At 39.3% G+C, this 21427-nt stretch overlaps 1 protein-coding gene across 8 annotated transcripts in view; it reads right to left on the reverse strand.

Annotated features, from left to right (window-relative positions):
- SGCE (sarcoglycan epsilon) overlaps positions 1 to 19046 on the reverse strand; it is a 34009-nt gene extending 14963 nt beyond the window's left edge. For 3 of the 8 annotated variants that reach the window (XM_017817650.1, XM_017817648.1, XM_017817649.1), the window contains exons 1-5: positions 18894 to 19046; positions 10182 to 10286; positions 6217 to 6339; positions 3535 to 3692; positions 616 to 688 (exon numbers count right to left, since the gene is read on the reverse strand). In XM_017817650.1, coding sequence (XP_017673139.1) covers positions 616 to 688; positions 3535 to 3692; positions 6217 to 6339; positions 10182 to 10286; positions 18894 to 19002 — 568 coding nt within the window. In that variant the 5' untranslated portion in view covers positions 19003 to 19046. The remainder of the gene's footprint in view (positions 1 to 615; positions 689 to 3534; positions 3693 to 6216; positions 6340 to 10181; positions 10287 to 18893) is intronic. The other 5 variants (XM_017817651.1, XM_017817647.1, XM_017817654.1 and 2 more) reach the window with 3 other exon arrangements.
- Between the last annotated feature and the right edge of the window lie 2381 nt (positions 19047 to 21427).

Consider the following 21427-nt stretch of genomic DNA (forward strand, 5'->3'; position numbering starts at 1 on the left):
ATAAAGCAACTGGGACTGGAGAAGAGGACTGGAGGAAAAGAGTCTCAGCTGGTAAAACCTCATGAAACAGATAGAATTACATTCATGTTAATTTGGGGGTCAAAACTGATCTGCAGCAACAATGGATTCCAACCCACAACACTCCATAATGTAAATAGGTAAATATGATGAAAAGAACTAATTTTAAGGACTAAATGTCTATATATGCCTTAACCTGTTTTTTTCTGAATCTGCCTACATAAGTGTTCTTTGCATAAGGCAAAGAACATGCAGAACTAAGAAAACTAAACAACATGCAGAAAGAGAGGGAAATCCTTCATGTAAAGTCCATTTGAAAAGACAGGGAGAAAATTAAAACCAGTTTAGTTAAAAAGAAAAAAGCTAACTTTTTTTTAACGAGTGAGGAAAACCAGTCCTGTATGACAGAAATAATCCATCTTAAATTAACGAAATGAATTAAAGCAGGAAAAATTCTCTTACTTCTCCCTTGTGCCCCTGCATTTGGCTTGAACACCAGACAACTATTTTACAGTATTTTTTATCTTGAAAAACCAAAACCTATGAGATGGCTTTGCTTATTCAGTTCAAAACACAACAGCTATTTTCTGTACATACCTTCTGCTGACATTATATTAATGATCAAATTATGTCTTGCTGTCTCAAAGGTACGTCTGTTGTATGCAGTGATCTGGAGTGAAAAAGATATGATTGCAAAACAATGCAAAAAAAAAATTGGGTAAATGAAACATCCATGAAAATTAAACTGGTAATTCAGAAACACTTATCACCTTTCAAATGCTTTGCCTCCTTATTTTGAAATGTATGAACATTCATTTGCTAATATAAAATAAAATTTGAAAGGTAAGGTCAATGTATTTAATGCAGTACTACCTTCAAGTCAGAATACTAAAGTTGTCTTGACCAGTCTGTAGCCAAATACAATTATCCAAGAAATGTATGTAAAAATAATATTTTGGCCCTGACAGAAGTGTTCTATCACACGTGTATTCTTTCTTTTCTGTTTTCTTTAAGAACAACCATAAGCAACCATTTTCCCATCCAGCCTCCAAACCCCTCCATCAATACTGTAAGATCTACATTCATTAATAGCTCCTAGAGAACTAAACTAGACAGAGATTTTTTTTTAAGGAAAAAGTGTTGGGATTCTCATCTCTGAGACTGGGGTTTAGTTTTAGCTCTAGACCCAGTAAAGTCATACTCCATGAATGGATTCACAAATGTTGCTCCAACATAAGTAGTTTTAAAAAAATCTTGAAATCTGTAACTATAGGGGAAGTGAAAACTAGGGGGTAGATGCAATATTCTTGCAACTTATTTTTGGAAACATACACCTTCATGATTAAAATATGCAAGTATACCAATCTTAAACTTTAAATATCTAGGATGCCTGAAATGTCTGCAAGTGGTTACTTCCCAGTGGTGACTGTACTCCGAAGTTGTACTATATCAAGTGCTCATTCATAAGAAACACTGAATGAGGCGGGATATCAGTATAAATATGTACTATTTTTCTACTTTTTTTCCCCTGAAAGTTGATAAATCTTTTATGAAACAAACTTACGAAAACTAATCTTCTTTCTAATTTTAGACTTCACTCATTTCAGAGACAAAGGAGAGGCAGAGGAGTGACAATAGTGACAGAACTATGTTGCTTCTCAGCAAACAGCTACAAACTATTGTGACATTGACTATTAAACAAACAAAGTAACAGATGTTGCACTTTTTTAAGGTATTTGCATGAAAAGGAAAAATGCTGCGGAATGTCTTCTGCAGGTTCATTTAAGTGGAGAGGGAAAAGCTTACCTGACACAATTAGATCTTGTGTAATATAACAATTTCATTACAAAATTAACAGAAAATATATTTCTGAGATTTCTCCAATCCTCAATTCTGTTAATTTTTCAAAGGGTTGTAACAGAAGTTACAAATCCCCTGGTTGTAAAAGCTCTATACAGGAGCACAACAGTACCCACTTTGAGCCTGCACTCCAGCAGTGGGAGCTGCCAGTGTGGCCATGCCCCAGCACCAAGGAATAGCAACAGCAGCAGAGATTGCCCTGTCCTGAATATTCATTCAAACACAAACTGTCTTTGCACAGCTTTCATAGGAGCTGAGCTCAAGAATGCTACCTGCTGTACTGCAGTGCTGTGCATAATGTTAGGCTCTTCTAATCATGAGGTCTCCTCCAATTAATTGACCTACCCATGACATCCCCTCAGGACACGATGGAAGTTATACTCAGGCCAGGAATATGCAACCAGTCAGATGGCACTAGGAAGTGGATCAAATGCCATCTGCCCTCCTCACGTACCATAGAATTAATTCAAAAGCCACATCTGACACTAGGACTGCAAAGAATTAACTTGTATGGTAGGCAACATTTAGTTCAGATATAAGCTTGGGGTCATGCTTAGAATGGAGGTCTTGATATAGATCCTAGAATCTAAAAGCATGTGCCATTTAAAACCTGGCAATTTTAAATAATGGCTTCCTCTACAGAAAGCTAAGCAGAGTCTGTAAAAGCTTCTGCACATGATTAATTCTCAGATGTCATTAGTCCTGCTGAAATCAAAACTGAATCATGTATATAAAATTAACCATGGGTGAAATTATCTACATTATAACTTAACATCCAGAGGTGCCATTCTTGAGGAAGAAAAACTATATCAAATGCAATTTAGAAAAAAACCCCACCATTAAGAGTCTAAGACAAATGCACTGCTGCTGCAGCAAAAAGGCTGGAGCAAGATAATGTGCAGATTTCTTAAACACTGTGAACCACACAGTGTCTGATTTAGTCTGCTGTCTGTGAAATACATGGCAGAAAATATACTCCTTTTTCCCTTTCAATTGCTGCTCAATGAATAAGTAGCGCTTTTAAACATTTGGATAGCTAATTGTCAAAAATAAAGTTTTGTCATGGTTAACACTTTTATGAACAGAATTACATACATGTAAGTGCTAACTAAAATATAACAATAAACATGAATAACGAACAAGGGAATACTCAATGAAAAGGAATTAAAAAAAACCCAACAAACCAAAACTAACATAAAGCCCCACAACTGTTTATTGACTCAAACCTATTTTCCAGAGGGGAGAAGTCCGTCCCTTATTTAGGTTGAATGTTACAAAGTTCAGAATTCAGTTACTCTTCAAGTACAGTTGTTTACAAAGATTTTTTGTCCTGTATTTTAAGTAAAACTTTTATATAGTCATCATTTACTGAATGCCTCTTAGAAAGTTAAAAAGACAAAAATCAAAAAGTATTGCATGTAGAAGTATTAAGCTTAACTAGTTATTGCTACTTATTTGTTACACTTAAAAGTAAACTATAAAATGTCATACAATCTGTCTTTCTCTCAGAAGAGGATAAAATGGTACCTAAGGGAAAATGTTAATGTCACAAGTCCATCCCTGCCTTGCAATCTTTTATATAACTATTGTAATTAACTTTGTTGACAGTTCTGAATCCTACACTCTAAAACTTTTTGAACATTTGAAAGAAAATACCTCAATGATGGTTGGTTTGCCCACATTTTCTACAGTTGGTGAGCCATACAGCACTCCATCACTGTACGGTGTCCTTTGTATATAGCGAAGCCATCCAGGTCTGTCAGGGTAACCCATTAAATTGGTATTAAATGTTATAGGATCATTACTTATTTCACCTAGATAAGAAAAATTATATTAGAATATTTACAAGAAAATGCTATATGCTTTGATTTTGATGTTTCCACCAGAAAGTCTTATTCTGGCTGCCAGTTATGTTTTCTGAACCTTTCCAAAATGAAAAAAAAATTGCTAACCTTTACTATATCAGAAGTATGTGAACTCCAACTCAGCACTTTTAAGTATTAAGAAATTCACACATGAAAAGTGTAACCAACTGCAGAGATAATCTACTGGCACTTCCTACAGTCCTGGCCAACTGAGTGCTCATGTTCAGTAACTAGTGGGTTTGATTTTTAGAGCTCAGTTCCACATAGAATTGAAGCATCTCACCTCCTCACAGACAAAAGCACAAAGGTTTCAGTCCTTTAATTCTCTCCCCGTCCCAAGTTTCTTTTATGTTTTTAATGGTGGCTCCAGGTACTCAATGTACCTGGGAGGGCTTACTGTAAAGAGTGGCTGTGTAATCACCAATGCCTGAAAGCTTCTGTTAGCATCAGGACATACACATGCATCTTCAGCACCAACAGCCTGGCAGTCATTTTTCTTCAGCAAACACATTGATTCAAAGAAGGGCCAGACATTCCTGTGAAAGGGATCCACTGATGGCTACTAAATACAATGGTCCAGCTGCAATCTGTAAAAGTCTCTCAAGTCAAACCACTACCTCCATTCTTGTGGTTCTCATTGATACTCTTAAAAATGCCTGAGTCTGACTTGTTTATTTTAGCTTTTGTAAATGAAATCAAGCATGGCTGAACACTACCAGATCCTCACTGCTGAGGCATCATCCAGCTGAGGCACAGAATCCAGTCAAATCCCTTATGAGCCTGCAGACACCTTTGCCTCATGCTCCAACTCAGCTTTCAGATGGCAACAGCAGGCACTTTAGGACAAATGTTGAGAGAAGAAAACAGGCAGGCTGGCACAGAAGGCAGAAACTGAGCCCACTGAGGAATGAACAGCTGTCATCTCCTCCAGAAAGGAACAAAAAGGCTGAGACCTGTTGCCAGATTAGTCTTCAGGTACACATTTACACATCTGGTTATGAATAAAATTAACCAGAACCAGACCAAACCAGCACCCGGGTGTGTAACACAACTTCCCTCGCAATTTCCTCAGGACATCTCAGTAACCTAAACTATCGCATTCATAACAAAGTTCCCAGCATCACAAATGATTCAGGGAAAATTCTGAAAGCCACCTGAGAGACATTCTGGTTAGCCCTTCCTTCATCAAGGAATTATGCTAATTATCCAGCAGACAAAAATAAAAGGACCATGGTAACATCTGGCCTTACAGTGAATTTCTGATATGATCACAATCATCTACAGGGACAGCAATTTCAGTAGGATCTGAAATCAGATTCCTATTGCCAGGAATGTTGAGAGAGGTTGCAGCTGTAAGGACAATCCATCATTAGTAAAATTTCCAGGTTCCTTCCATCTGTTTGCCAAATCTGGGAGGAAACTGGGACAGAGGCAAACTTCACTGTGCCAGTCATCATGACATAAATGAAGACTCAGGTATTCATGTCAGAAAAAACATCAATTTTTCAAAGAGAAGAAATTTTTAAAACATTTGGGTTTACTCGTGACAAAATTTAAGCAATGCTAACAGAAGCTTATTTTTTCTTTAAAGTGAATCTTGATAACAGCACTCTCAAATCAATTCAAGAGCTTATTAATGAAACAGGTTTTGATTATGTGTGCACTGTACATGTATTACAGGTTTTTCATATTTTATAGGAAAATATGGTAGCCACATTTACACAAATTGGATATATTTATATATTTATTATACCTTTTTATTGTAGATAAACATGTAGGGCTGAATGGTTTCTCTTTCTCTTCCCACCCTCCAGATTGCTTACACATATTCTAACCTGCCAATGATCAATCTTTTAGCTTTGGTGTACACCAAAATACCATACTTAAGAAATCACAGGTCCTTCTCTAAAATCAAACACTTACTAACATTAAAATGTTCCTAAATGTAGGAAAAAGGCTGAATCCAAAGGAATATTTGTTTTAAATTAAACATCACTATGTAGTCTCACATTTGTTTTAATCTCCTATTTTGTCTCATGTTTACTATATGCTTTCAAAGTCCTCCTTCGTATAGACTAACGGATACTATGTCTGAGACAGTGACCAGATAAATGGTAATTTTAACAGACATAATTATTAAACTTCCACAATTTCATATTTAATGCAAAAGTGAATAAAAGGAACATTTCCTAATACCATATATATATAATGTATTATTACGCCTTCCAAATTAACTACATTTTTTCACAACACACAGTTATATGCATCTTTTCACAAATTATCACAAACCAGAATATTTTAAAAGTGTAAGACCACATATTTTATTTAATTTGAATATATTTCAATAGAAACTAAAACCTGTCCTTTTTATGTTATATGTTGAACTCTAAGGTACACTAAGTAGACTTCAATTTCTTAAAACAGTAATTTTTCTACATTTGTATATAATATGGAAGATCTTAGCATCCCATACCAGGCTTTGGGTAAGGAGGAAATTCCCCCTTAAAGTACTCTCTCTCCAAAACATGAACAAACAGGACTCCAGCAGAAGGGTATACATTCCGATCAGAGTGCACCCTAGACAGAATCGTGTACACTGAAAAGCAGAAGGAGAAAAAAGGCAAAAATGAGACATGCTCTAGGGAACTCCATGCATTTCAACAGCAATGCGGGCATCGGGAAAGGAAAGCAACAAATATTAGATACTTGTTTATTAGTTTTTTAAAAGGTTACAGAGATTGAAGAACGGAATGCAGGGCAAACCTTTTCTTTGCCCAACAGGATCCTTTCCAAGACTGCAGTAAATAAACCTGTCTATGTTAAGATTTCAGAAGTGATACAAGCTCTTTAATTTTATCGTTATAAAAAAGAGGAAGGCTACTGTAATTTTATAGTTCGTTTATTTGTAGTATTACATGAATAAAAATACATTAAATTACGACACAATCATGTTTCCTTGGTTTTTACATAAAAAAGGAACATGAGGAATACAGAGAAACCTTAGCAATTCATGGTACTGATTCTCCACTGACTGGAAACAGCAGATTTTTCAGTTCTTATGCAGAAAAGAACAAAGCAATTCACTTCAGCTGACTTCTCTGAGTCCTTAAAACTAGAATTTCTCAGACCAGCAGGTTCAGATAACATACATCTAAAATTTTGGTTAGAGAGTTCATTAGTGAAGACATTGTGCTTGTATTGAAGGATAAAACAGAAGGACATGGATAATTATAGGCCAGTCAGATGAAACTAATTCCAAACAAAAAAAAATGAAGCCCTGTTTTACAAGAGTAAGAATTAAAAGCCTAAAGGAAAATTAATTAAGAACAACCAGAATATATAAAAGCAATATGTTATTTTTTATTTAGTACAGAATTAGTTGATAAAGGCATATCTTTTTTTAGGTATAACATATTCAAGGCTGTACTACATACACATTTTAATGAATTAGAAGAAAAAAGAAATTATTATGATAAATTGGATAAGAAACCACTTTAATGACAAGTTTCAAAATTTAAGTATAAATGGAGAATACTGATCTAATAGGTGTTTCTCATAGTATCTTAATAAGATATAATATTAATATTTTTATTACTATTGAATTTTAAGTCAATGCCCTGAAAGAATCGATCATTGCTAATAAATTTTGTCAGGGACACGAGGATCACAAAAGTGGTAAATAAAGATGGTAAGTCACAGATAGACACACACAGCTACCTGCCTTGCTTGCTGAACTGAAAGAAACTTTATGAGAAATTACATGTCTGAACAAAGACTATAGGCCATACAGCATGGAGATGCTGTCACTGGGAAGAGTGACTCCAAAAGAGACTTTAGAGTCATTGTAACAAACTCCTAGGAACAAACTCCTAGGTTCTAGAAGATAAAGGGCTAATTGCAACACTTTGATCAATAAGCACGACATATTTGAAATATGGACCAAACTCATGTAATTTTTTCATGCTGGTGTAATTTTTTAATCCTAGTATAATTTCCCCAGCCTTATATCAACCTTCTTACTGGAGATTTGCTTAAAAAGACGCTGCTAATTAGGCATTAATCACAGGCATTCTAGCCCTCTCACCACGTACTCTGTATGGAATCTATCTCACCTAATTTTAGATGCCTACAGAAAAAACATCCACCACTGAGCTAGTCAGGCTCCTTTTATAGTCAGTGGAGAAGACACAGACGCTTCTAAGGGTTGATTAATTTGATTTCTCTTGTAAAATGAGATGAATCATGTCCTATATTCCAGGCTATGGTGACTAGATCTCCATGGACTGCAGAGGCACCTGAGAGGAGATGCAGACATCTGTAATGTAGACCTCCACATTTAGTTACGTACTTCCCACTCTTCAAGCTTAATATTGCAGAATTAATAGTCTCAAGTTCTGGATATACTAGTCATCAAATTCCACAGCATTTGCTTTTTCCCATTTTTGAAAACTGCTTCTAACACAGTTCTGAACAGAATATTTTTCTAATAATTTTATCTTAGTGATAAAATTAAAACAATCCTGAAATTTAAATTTATTACAATTCTGTGTGGTTAATAAACCAGTTACTGTAATTTTCATTACATAAACTTAAGTACAGTAACATTGCTCTTTGATTTATTTACTTAAAATTAGTAAATGATGATCCAAAAAACCTTTGCATTCAATTCTGTGAATGAGCTGTAAAAAACAGAAGGAAACTAATTAATTTCCTTTAACATATTTTCAAGAAAAGCTGAAAAAGTACAATAACATTAATAGAGCAGAAAAGCTGACAAAAACATGGTGGCTGGTTGACAATGCATCACATACCTAGAAAAATCTATTTTTCCATTTCTGATGCTTTGCCTCAACAATGAAAATCCATTTCAAACAGGAAGAACAGTGAAAAAGTAATGTACCACAAGCATAAGTTTCTCCATGGTGAATAGTTTCAGGAAAAAAGAAGGATAATAGCAGTTACTGGAAAACCCCATATAACATTTATTTTGTCTGTTATAGGAAACCTATTGCCACCAATAAATGCCTGCCCATCCCTAGCAATGAAACATCCCCAGCTGCTGAAGTAAGTATGCCAATAAGGATTTGATGCAGATATAAAACACTGATCTTGGTGGAATTCTAGAAACATCCCTCAGAAGAGAAAAATCCACAGATCTATTTTATCTTGGCATGACAAACACATTGTAATGACACAAGGATAGAGATTAAGAATTCAAAAGTTCTTGCTCCCCTTGTAAGAGAAGCCCTCTTCTTTTTCCCCTACGAAGTTTCTTCAAAATTAGAAGGAAAATGATGAGTCTTCAGCCCACTACCTCTTATCACTCCAGCTTTTCAATAATGAAACAAGTGAAATGCTATTTTCTTCACAAGTCTTTTCATAAGACTTCCTGAGAATGGAGATGAATGTGTAATCATCTTAGGTGATCTCGGGATGAAAGTGATTATGCTTAACAACTTCTAGATGCTAATCTAATACAGCAGACTGCCAGCTGTGAATTGCCTGGGCAAATTCCCTGTGGTAGACAAAAATCTCAATGAGATTGTGAAAGGCTTCTGTAAAACTAATATAGGAAATTGAAAATCTCCACTACATAGGATCACATCAGATCCCTGCTAGAAAAAAAGACAGTATCAGCTACATTGACAGCACTGTTTTCTTCTTTCTTGTTTCCAGATCCCTTTGGAGGCCTTTCTGTAGATCTCAAGGTTTTTTTTGTTGGTCTTGAACATGGGCACAGCCAGGACTTCAGCCAGGATTATATCAGCCTGCATCCCAGAGCCTGTTATCAGATATAAAAAAACCCCATCTCCAGAAATTTCAGAAGGTTCACCATGTTGGTTGAAGCCTGTATGTGGATGATCTTCAGAAAAAAATCCATCTGGAATTTTTTTTCTGGGAATTTCGATGGGTCCTCTCCCCATTGATATTTAGCAGATGAAGCATAATCCCAGAAATAACTTGATCTGGAGGGCAATTCAGACTGTCTGTCTGGATGGGCAAACAGTGCAAAGCTTTTTCTCAGCTAGCGTGCAACAGCTACAATATTCCATGTGTACTTGCATAAATGACAGTAAAATCTTTTACATTTATATGTGAGAAGATTTTTTTAAATTGTTACAGAAAAGTTATTGTATTAAGCGAACTGCAGAGGTATCTCCAAGCAACCAGCCATGATAAGAAAATGTGCAGTATTAGATATACACATTGCCATTATTTCAAGCAAAGCTACAGGAACAGGAAAAGTCAGAGAAGACTCACAAGGACACACAGGTCTGTGAATGTTTGAAGACTGAGGAAATGTTAAGTTTTCCAAACTACTTACCTTAAAACAGCACCCTATTCCTAAAACATGGACATGACTGAATAAACAAGAGTAATATTAAAAGCAGGTTTGACTGAACCAACATGGGATTTAAATTTTCAACCTAAACTCACCATTCTTCTGAACAGCCTTTATTCTGCTGATAATGTAACTGTGGGCTCGCTTAGTCGTCCAGTTAACAGTTCCATTATTGCCATCAGCAGAGCTTAGCAAAAAAGCTTTTCAGAATAAAACAAATGCAAAAAAAAAAAAAATTAGATCAACAGAATTCCATAAACAATCTGATCAGATGGGATCAGATGCCTTCTAAACCACGTTTTGGTTTTAGTCAGAGTTTAGGAACCACAGGTTAAAAAAAATGGTGGTGTTTGATTTGAATATATAAACATATAATAATCTTTCTGACAGTCACCTTTTTGACACCCATTTTTCCAAATAAGCTAAGCTTACACTAAATGCTTAAACCTCTGCAGACGGTTCTGCTGACATAATTGTACTAATAATAAAGATGACAAAGAGCATTCTCTGGTAAATGCATTTGCACTGGCAAAATCTCACATAGAGGCAAAAACATATATAGAGTAACTTTCACCGGCACAGTATATTTTGGCCAAAGAAGGGAAAGTAATATAACCAAGAGCACAGCTTTGCTTGTATAACAATGTTTATACAAAAGACACGTGGGGCTTGCAGGCATAACCAATAATCAATTTTGAAAAAAGGACCCATTAAAAATGGTTGTCTATATTCCATACAGCAAGGACACAGCCTGAAATCAGCTGGATCTGTGCTGCTGAAGGAGGAAGAAGTTTTGAATGTGGTGAGGAGCAAATGATTACAGGAGAAAACAAGCAGCTGTGGAGCTGACAAAAAGACTCCATTTCGCCAGTAGCAGAACTGCCTGAGAAAGCTCCCTCCTCACTTCCCACTTTTTTGTTTCTGTTATTCTGTGATGAATAATAGATATATCAGCTCTTTGTACAGTTACAAGCCAACTGAAAATGCAGAGGGAAGGAAATGCAGTAAGGAAAGGGAAAGTACCCATAATAAGTAGTCTTTATTTTCAAATATTTTGGGAGTGAGAACTCATGTCAAACCCCAGTTCAAAGATGTTATTGGATTAGCATCCTAATTTCCTTGTAAAAACAGCAATACCAGAAACATCAAGTAGCAGTACTTGTGTACAGACACACTGGTTTGCAGGAAGAAATGAACACTTCTTGGCAAATACTCCAAGTATGTGAATATCATTTACACTAGAAGCTTAAACATCTGTGGAAACTTCTGACCTGCTACACCAGTCAGCTATGACATTAGTGATATTGCATTCTCCAAACAGAATTTAGGAAGCCAAACAGATCCAGCTTAAGCAGTAATGAAGATACACAATACTTAATCTATGCATGTAAGACAGACTTATTAATGATAAGTTACACAAAACACCAAAAACTGAACTGAGGATGAAGTGTAATAAAAAAAAATGCACTTTTAATGAATTTTTAATTTTATTTATTTACTAAATTTAATAATTTAATTAATGCAATAATTAACATACCAACACAATAACATTTCTAAATTATACATTTCTGTTAAATTTCTTTAGATTTTTAATATACATAAAGGATCTGATTTAACAAAAAACTATTATTTATGTCCACTGGTTTACATATGTCTGGCAAGACAGACAACTTCTTCTCTACTGAACTGATCCACATATATTGAAAATCTTAATATAATACCATCCTAGAGATTATGAAATTCAATACTGCATAGGACCTTCAGTGTAAATGTTAGTAATTCTTGAAACGCTCAAGAAATTTCAAAAAAGGTAAAACAGTGTTGTTCCAGTATTTCAACAGGATGAGCTGAGCAATCAGAGGCTTGTCAGCTACAAATCAGCACCAATACCAGACAAAACAACTAATACAAAATTAGATGACTGAATTACTAGATGAAAAAATAGTATCATAGTTATCACAGTCCTTGTCAAAAGTATTATGCTTATCACCATCCTTATTAAGGATATCATCCCTCTTTTTAGACACTTTTGATGAGCCCACAAGTTTTTCCTGATAAAGATAGCAATACTGACACGTTACACTTAGCTATGCAGCTAATCACCTAACATTTTGATTGAGAAAGTAGATACAAAATAATTTTAGTATATGTAAATGGAATTGAAAAAAAAGAAGAAAGACAAATTCCATGTGTATTTTTAAACATAAATGATCGGTAAGTGTCTTTGATTTGGGTTCAGAAGTTGTGCTATGTTTACCTGTGGGGATTGAAGAAGTTACCTGTTTACTTTTCCATGTCACGCTGCATTTTACAGGGGAACTGGAAAAGCAGCCAGTGTGCCTGTTTTCAAATCAGTGTGCCAGTTTACGATGTGGTATTTGCACATATATCACCACCTATTTCACTTCAAATGACAGGTGTGAGAAGCAAGAGAACACAGCTACTAAAAAGTTAATTTGTTATATGAGATTTCTAGTGGGCCTCTCGAGGTTCTGGCATTAGCCTTATGCAACTGGAGTTGGGGGGGAGGAGTGGGGGAGAGAGAGAATTACTTAAATGTATAAAATACACTGAACAGAATTTCCAGATAAAAACAAAGGCTAGGAGGCTGACATATAATAGAGATGACATGCTCCTAACAGAGAACAGTCTGCATTCTCTGGTAAAAAGGTGATCAATGATGTGCACTTCAATAAAATAAAATGTAACTGCACACCAAGAACAAAGGCAGCAGCATGCCATGCACACCACAGAGCACGCAATTCAGGGATGCTCAACTTTGATAGCAACCCAGAAATGTGAGTCAGGAAGTAACTGGTTGAACAGAGGCTTTCAGCAGAAGACTGGTTAGAACAGTTGACATGTAAACAGCAACATCAAGGAGGAACAGGGAGATTTTATTTTTGTACTTGACACAGATATGATCACTGTTCAAATACTCTGTCTAGCAGAGCCTTCAAGAAGCACGGTGACAACATCACGAAGGCTCTGGGAAGATCTGAATGTGATTAAAGGATGACAAAAGAGGCCTTATACTACAGAATGCAGGGATTCAAACCATGCATTTTATCAAAGAGATAGTTTAGAATTAATTTAATCAGCCTTGTACTCACTCCTAAAAAAATGTTAATAGTGTCAGGCTTTTCAGTTTGTTGCACACATTGCCACAGTTGCTGGAGAATGCACCACGGTCTCTAACAGCAGGAATAACTCTGTGCCTGGTACTCAAACAAGCCCAGGTGAAGCACATCACCGTGTTTTCATTTTTCTTTACTTCAATTATATTTTTTTGTGATTAATATTTTAATTTTATTTTCCTTTTTCTTTAATTATAATTGCATCAATTTATAACTATAAATTATAGTATTATATAAAGTATATTACTTTATACTATTTTTCCCTTTCTTTAATTTTATTTGCATATGGTTTACGCAAAGATTTTAAGTATTACTATTTACCAACAGAGTATTTATCAGAGAAGATACCCACAACAATTTCTGCCCAGCTAACAAGCAAAAAAGGACCTAAGTATCATGGAGCAACTTCACCTTCCCCATTCCTTTACTGCACTCTGACATCCACACAGCATTCTACACCCTAACCTATCCTCTTATTGCTTCTTTGAAGTAGGATCTCAAGCCCATCTCTCCCACTATCAAAGCAGCATGCAGCTCCAGCTCTCAAAAGCTGGCTCTTTCCTTCTCTCCTACACCTCCGCCTTCACCTGGGACCTGACATAATCATGTGCTTGCTACTTTCATGCCACAGACGAGGACCTCAGGCCATGCTTACACTGCCCCTTACTCTTTTACAGCAGAACTCTGCTCCAAAAAACTACCCTTGTACTTCTCTAGTGCATATCCCATCTGGCTCAGTCTTCTTTCCTGCATCCTGAGCTGGAAGCACAGGTCCATACACAGTGCAGATTTCTGATGGGCTGCCAAGAACCATGGAGCAGAACAATCAAAAACTGGCACCTCCGAGTTGAAACAAAACATCTGTAAAGAGGGAACTCTCTGCATCGAGGTGTTTGGCCCACAGTTCAAATCAGAGTCTGTACCCAGGCAGTTCATGAGGATCCACTGGTGTCCACACTGAGATATTTGCCCAGTAGGTCACACTGTCCATCACAGGAGGCACGAAGTTGCAGCACCACCTACTTACTCTCCCTCCTCTTCCAACCTCCATGCACCTTCCTTTTACCTAGTACACAGTACATGGGAGAAACTTACTATGAATGAAAGTGGATTCTCTTAGTGGAAATTCACATTGAGAGTGGATATTTTCTAACAGATAAAATCCTCTTCAATGACAGCTACTACATAAGAAATAAGAATTAATTTGTGTTAGTTCTCCGCTGCGGATTGTTCAGGTTCCTCTGCACTCCATTTATTTGAACCGTGTAAAAGTCCAAATCAACACCAGAAATGTTTCTCAGCCCTATACTATCTTTGTTCAGTAGGCAATGGTTTTCTACCTGTTCCTGTGCTATTCATTGATTACTGTAACATCTGAACATTTCTCCAAAATCATTCAAGAAAAGTAACCGAATAAAGCATTTTGCCAGTCTCACTGTGAAACTTCAGCACTTGCATTCTTGGGAATGCTGCAAATTAAGTACTGGGAGAACAAAAACCTCATTATTTACTAATAGAAGCATTTACCCACCAGCATTCTCCTTCCTACTGCAGGCCTGACAAGAGAACTGAATTGAGTTATCATTTCCATGAAGGTGAGGAAAACACTGTCAGTTCCTGTGGTTCCTGCCCAAGGCTCATGGTGTAACCATGAGGTATGACCAACCAACCCTGTAAGCCTGCTATTCCAGGATGCCTCCTACATTTCTATCATCTTTTGATATGAATTATCAGAGTATCCCTGCAATTACATTCCAAATTTCTAAGGTGGCAATTAATCTGAAAGACTAAGGAATTCAGAAAAGTCATCGATCTCAAGACGCTAAGACTTCTGTCTGCTCAGTAGGTTGTTCTTTCTAACTTCTCATCTTCATGGCTTGGATTGTCACTAAAAATAACCTACATTTAAAAGGCATTTTGGCTGTTTGTGTTGCAATTGTAACAACATTTAGACACATCATGTTTACATAAACCTCATTTTTTTGGCCTTACATGATGAGCGCCATAACTATGCTATTAACAAAACAATGTATCATTTCAACCTATGTAATATGTTCACGTTAATTTCAACACAAAGATACTTGTCAGTGAATACTGAAACCATGCCTTCAGCTCTCAATCTGTTGCACTTTGTTTCACACTGAAAACACTTCAGCAAGATACCCATGCAAAAATTCCTGTCAGGTTAGAGCACTTTTTAGTTCTACTACTTCTTGCTACAACTTGCTTGAAAAGCAGTTCAGCTGATTAGGAGGGAGATTAATATTTGCATTCTCTGGTTTCTTGTCTCTTCTCCTCTGTTTCCTTCAAATTCTTACGGAAGTAATCAAAACTAGCAACACCCTCTTTTCCTCTACAGGTCTGCCAAAGGAGGGCACTCCACACTGATAGTTTCTGCTGTAAATTTATCAGTCTCTATTCAAGAAGAGCCCAACAGCTATACCAATATAGATATTCTTGTCCAGGTTTTAAATTATTTTTTCTTAGTTTGCTTGGAAACAATCTTTCTTCTAAAGAAAGGGGTTTACTTTGGTGACTGCAACTCCTGAGGTACTTTAATGAACTTCTACCCAAATCTAAAAGCACTACGGAGCAAAACTAAGCCTCTCTACACACTGAACAGTTACATCTAGATGTGAATTTCTGCTATAAAGCTCACTTCTTACTGGCTTTGGGACCTCTAAGATGCCTCTCTGTAAGCTATATTGCCTATAAATAATGTGCTTCTGTAATGAAAAGCACACTAATGGAATGGCTACCCTTCCCCTTGTGTAATTACTTATTCGAGCAAGTACTCATTGATAATAGATTTTATTTATTGATCTGGGTCAGATTAGTACAAAGACTTGACAGGCAACATCTTCTCAGGCAGACATCTAGAGGCTCTCTGAAGGAAACCTCTTTCTTTGTCCTTACGTTTGCATCCACAAAAGCAAAAAGGGCAGGTTTGCCATGGCTTTAGTCTGAAAACACCCATCATCTGTGAAATGTTCTGCCTCCTTGTGCAGGGTGCGGCTGAACAACAGAGTGTTGCCAACAGCCCTTGTCCTGTCAACAGTGGGACAAGTACAGAGATACACAGATTTCAGTGAACAAATTTTGTGCGTGCATTAGTTTTCAGCCGATGACCCAATTCACATTATCAGTGTACAAGTTACTCAATGCCAAGGAAAGCAGTGAAATGCCAAGGAAAGTGCCCTTCCCTAGCCGTGGAAGGGCAGAAGAATGTTTTCTGGCAGCAATGCAGCTGTGATAGATTACCGTGACCACATAACCACAGCTTCCAAGGTGGGAACTAATGAGCTCCTTCCCCTTTTTGTCCCCTTTATAATAGGGAAGAAGGAAGATGACTCCATCACTCTAAAACTCCCTATTCCTGGGATGAAAGAGGGGTTCCAGGGACAACATGGGCACTGACAACTAACTCCTTAAGTGCAGAAATACAGGGCAAAAACACTGGCCACAATCATTTCAAACATTTTGATGACCACCCTCTCTGCGGAAGCAGAATATGAGGGCAATTCATTGCTCTGCCAAACTAATATGACAGACATCTCTACTAGTGTAATCTAGTAAGCTTCTATGAAGTCTGTTATTATGAAGCCAAAGAACAACTAACTAGTTTGCATTAGAAATGCTTAATCCTAAATGTCACTTCCCACAACAAAGTCCCATTTTTTCCTATCAGTGGAGGAAAATGATCATCAGCTAGCATTTGAGAGTCAATACCTTCAATTTGAGTACTATATTAGCCCCCTTGGAGCAACTGTTGAACTTCTGAAATCCTCTTACACCCTTAAAACTGTTAAATCTCTTGAAATCTCTGCATTTTGAAATAATGTTTTGCTACGAGGAAAATAGGGGAGCATTAAGAGGGGGACAACCCAGACTTCTGACAGCAGCTACCCGCTTCCAAAAAGCCTTTACGTTTCATGCATTTTTAAGAAATGCAAAAAGCATAACTTTCTTCTGTAGATCAAGTTGTACAAAAGAAATGGGAAAAACTAATCTGTATTAGTTGAGGAGTATTAAAAAAAAAATCTATTTACAAATCTTGTGCTACTTCTCATGTTCCATTTTGTCTGCAAGATGTCTTTTGCCTCGTTAAGTAATGCTGCTGTACTGTAGACTCTACTGAAGACCAGGATTCAAAAGAACAGATTTTAATGCTGGGCTACGGCTCATCCCAGAGCCAGCGAGGGGAGCTCAGGTGAGCTCCTGGGACATTTTGCATCAATCAGATCAGGGACATACTACACATCCCCACCTTGATGAAGAATAAATTTTGTATAAATATTTCTTAAAAGAATGTAGCAGAACTAAAGTTCATGCCTCCTTCTTTACATCGGTTTCAAACCAGGAAATCCAACTGAACCGAGCTTAGAAAGGTCTGAATTTGAAGTGGAAAAGTTATCACTAAAAAACCTTAAGAACTCTTCTCTTTCGATGTAGCCTGGAAAGGACATGTGGATTAAGCTCACAACTCAGCTTCTTTCTGTTGAACTTTTTAAAAGCCATTATTTCAGTTGACACGGAAAGTTTATCTTAACTTCTCCTAGTTCTTTCTTGGTTGCTATCCCACAACCAGTCATGGAGGGGGAGGCAGAAGAGGCAGGAAGAATTTCCACTTAAGGAGTAAGCAGTACCTTGCATTTAACAAATGCAAAGTTTTATCCTCACATTGAACAACTTCACACTTAGGTTCTTACCACCTCTTAAACGTAACCAATGCTTCATGTCAATTCTGATCTCAATATCCTATGACAAGCATGGCCATACACTTAAAGAAGCACTAAAAGCATACCCAGACAGTATTTGAGAGGATATGGAGCAGATTGCTTGCAGATGACACACCACCAACCTCTCAGACGTCAAAATAAGCAAAAGAAATAGGATTTCTTGCTGTTGGCTTGCTCTTGGTGTAACAAGTCTCACAAAGGCACTTCTGCAGCTGGGCTGCTGTTAAGTGGTATCTGTATTTCAACGTGAAGAACCTTGTGGGTGTGAAACCTGCCTACTGCATGAAAGCCAATATTTACATGCATTACGGACCAAGATCCAGGTTTTTTTCTGCAGTCGTAATTCTGACACAGCTGGATTAAATGGTCAGATGAGACATGAGGGGGAAGAGGGGCAATACGAAAGCCAACCCCGCACCCACAACAGCACATCCCTCGGGTAAGGCACCGGCTCGAGGGAGCCGGAGAAGCGCAGCGGGCCAGGCCCAGTGCCCGGGAGCGGAGCCGTCCGCGCCATCCAGCGGCTCTGAGCCAGGCCTGGCTTCCAAGCCCTCCCGGCAATCCCGCTCCACCCTGGCCGGCCGCCCCTGGGCTCCCTCAGCCTCGGGCGCTGCCGCCGCGCCGGGAGGAGCTGCGGCGGGTGAGAGGCGGGGGCGCGCAGGCCGCCATCCCTGCGCCGCCCGCGGAGCGTCCTCGGGAGCCGGGAGCCGCGGGATGGGGAGTGCCGAGGCAGCTCGGACCCCGCACCGCCGGGAGGCACAGGGCGGGGGAAGGGGGCGCGCAGCGAGCCGCAGCCGAAGGGCAGGGCGGGGGGCAGCGGCGCCGGTGGGAGGGGACGAGAAGCCCGGGGCGAGGGGGCACCGCGGCGCAGGCCGGCGGCTGCCGGCGAGGCCCTATCCCGCTCGCCCCGGGGAGACGCGCCGGGACCGACCTGTCAGCAGGAGGGTGGTGAGGGCGCTGTGCGGCCACGGCCCCGCCGCGCAGCACCGCATCGCTCCCCGCTCCTCCGCCTGCTGCTGCCGACACCACCGCCGCCGCATCCTCCGTGCCGCGAAGTGCCACCACTGCCGCCACTGCCACTCCTGCCGCCGCCGCTGCCTCGCCCCGCGGCGGCCGCAGCATCCTCCCCCTCCCGTTCCGCTCCTCCCCGCCCCGCCCCTCCGGCCGTCTCCTGGCAGCGCGGCCGGGACGTGCCGGGCATGCCGGGAGGAGCCGCCCGCCGCCGGGGAGGGGTGGGAGCGGGAGAAGGGATGGTCCGTGCGCGCTTCCTGGGCAGGGGGCCACCGGGACACGGTGCTCCCGTGGGCTCCTGGTGGGGCTGGGGGCTGCCCCCCTCCCGTCCCGCGGGGCAGATGTGGCGGGACGAAGCCGTGGTGCGCCGGGTAGGAAGGGGAAGGCAAGGCAGCGGCTGAGGCACCTCCCTGCTCCCCTCGCCCAGCCCCATGCTCTCCCTTGAAGCCGGGACACCAGCAGTAGGGGAGGTCGTCGTGGCGAAAGCTCTTGCGATATCAGGTTTCTGAACATCTTACCCCATCTTACCGGAGAGGATCCAGCGGAGGGTCACAAGATGATTACAGGTCTAGAGCATCTCTTATGAGGAGAGACTGTGGGAGCTGGGCCTCTTCAGTCTAGAGAAGACCGAGAGCGGATCTCATTAATGCATATAAATATCTCAAAGGCAGGTGTAAGAGGACAGTGCCCACCTCTTTTCAGTGGTGCCAGAGACAGGACAAGAAGCAATGGCCATAAACTAAACCACAAGAAGTTTCACCTCAACATGAGGAAGAACATCACGTTGGGAGTGGTAGAGGACTGGAACAGGCTGCCCAGGGAGGTCGGGGAGTCACCCTCTCTGGAGACATTAAAAATCCACCTGGGCACATTCCTACGTAACGTGCGTTAGGTTACTATCCAACTGTCCTGGCAGGGCAGTTGGATAAAATGAACTCCAGAGGTCCCTTCCAACCCTAACAATTCTGTGATTCTGTGAGACCAGCAGTAAAGTAGGATAGGACACCTGGCAGGCTTGTCTGGTGCATGCAGATGTGGGTGTGCTCTTGGAGGGCATTGTGACAAAAGCCCTTGCAACAGCATTTTTCTGAATATCTCACCCCATGTTAAGCCTAGATCCCTATTCTACATGTAAATCCAAAGTGGTTTGGTTTTTTCAGCATTCAACAGCTGCCCCTGCAGCTGGTGGAATTGTCAGTTAGGTGTCTGGAGGGAATGGTCAGGGTGTCAGCTCCAGGCTTCCCCATGCGTTGTACCCAATTTCCTATGTCAGGTCCAACCATTCCATGCTGCCTCACTTCACACTGTCTGCATTATGCTTTCTGGACTAATTGCTGATTTTTGACTGCCATTTAATGCCTGTGGCATAGCCCAAAATCTATGGCAGTGTTTGCTGTGCTGTGGAAGCAAATCCCCCTGTGGAGGAAGGAAAAATATTGTCAAAATGCAGTTCTTGGGTATGGTGATGTATTTTGCGGGTAGGTGCATGTATATATCATATATAACCACTTAAGAAAAAGTGCTATGTAAATACACATTTTTGTTCAGAGAGCTACTCAGCTTTCTGTATGGCACATATAAGAATAGTCCCTGCACTAGAACTAAATATTCCACAACTAAAGCCTCAGCTCAACTAGGTTTTTTTTTACATTTATTTTCATATTCTGTGGGTTGTCATGTTTGATATTTGTAAATTGCAGTAAGTCTTCCATTATCCATGGTATATAACCTTCCTTCCTTTGTCCTGCATACAGAAGTTTGATTTCTCATGGAATTCCATAAGCATTTCTACTCTAGTGAGCCAGATGTATTTGTAAAAAAGTAATAATTGTATGCTTTTGAGGTTTGGAAGGAAGAAATATAATCTGGCTTACTCAAACTATATTGACCTTATTGACCTCTTTATAAGCAGGGGGAAAAAGGCAATTGTGGAAGACTTTACCCTGTCTGGCTTTAGTCTTGTTACAGCTCTAAATTTCCAGTAATCCATCTCATGAAGTGGAACTTTACATATCAAGAGGCTCTTCAGTATAAATATTCTGTCTGACATTAAGGTGCAAAATACTTTGGTGTTTTAGTCAGCCAGTTCATTATCCCAGATAAAGATTTTTTTTTAATTCTCTTTCCACTGAGACTTTCAGAATATATTTAATTTTTAATTAAAGCAGAAATCACACTCCTTCACTTATCTGTGCCTAGAAGTACTCTTCTGTTTCATGGCACTTTATAATTTTGAGTAGGCCTACTTCCACTGTGAAGTTAATGTAATTTTTTTGATTCATTCCTTTATGGAAGCGTTAAAGCCATACAGGTGCAGCTGTGCCATAAGAATCTTGGGTACCTAGCTCATCCTGCGATGGTAATGTTTAGACTAATGAGTGAGAATACTGATACCTTTCCAAAAATAATTTTTATGCTAGCAAAGTGTCTGATTTTTGTAAGCATCTGTGCTGT

The sequence above is a fragment of the Lepidothrix coronata genome, unplaced genomic scaffold (assembly GCF_001604755.1).
Source record: "Lepidothrix coronata isolate B3197 unplaced genomic scaffold, Lepidothrix_coronata-1.0 Scaffold62, whole genome shotgun sequence".
NCBI lineage: Eukaryota > Metazoa > Chordata > Aves > Passeriformes > Pipridae > Lepidothrix > Lepidothrix coronata.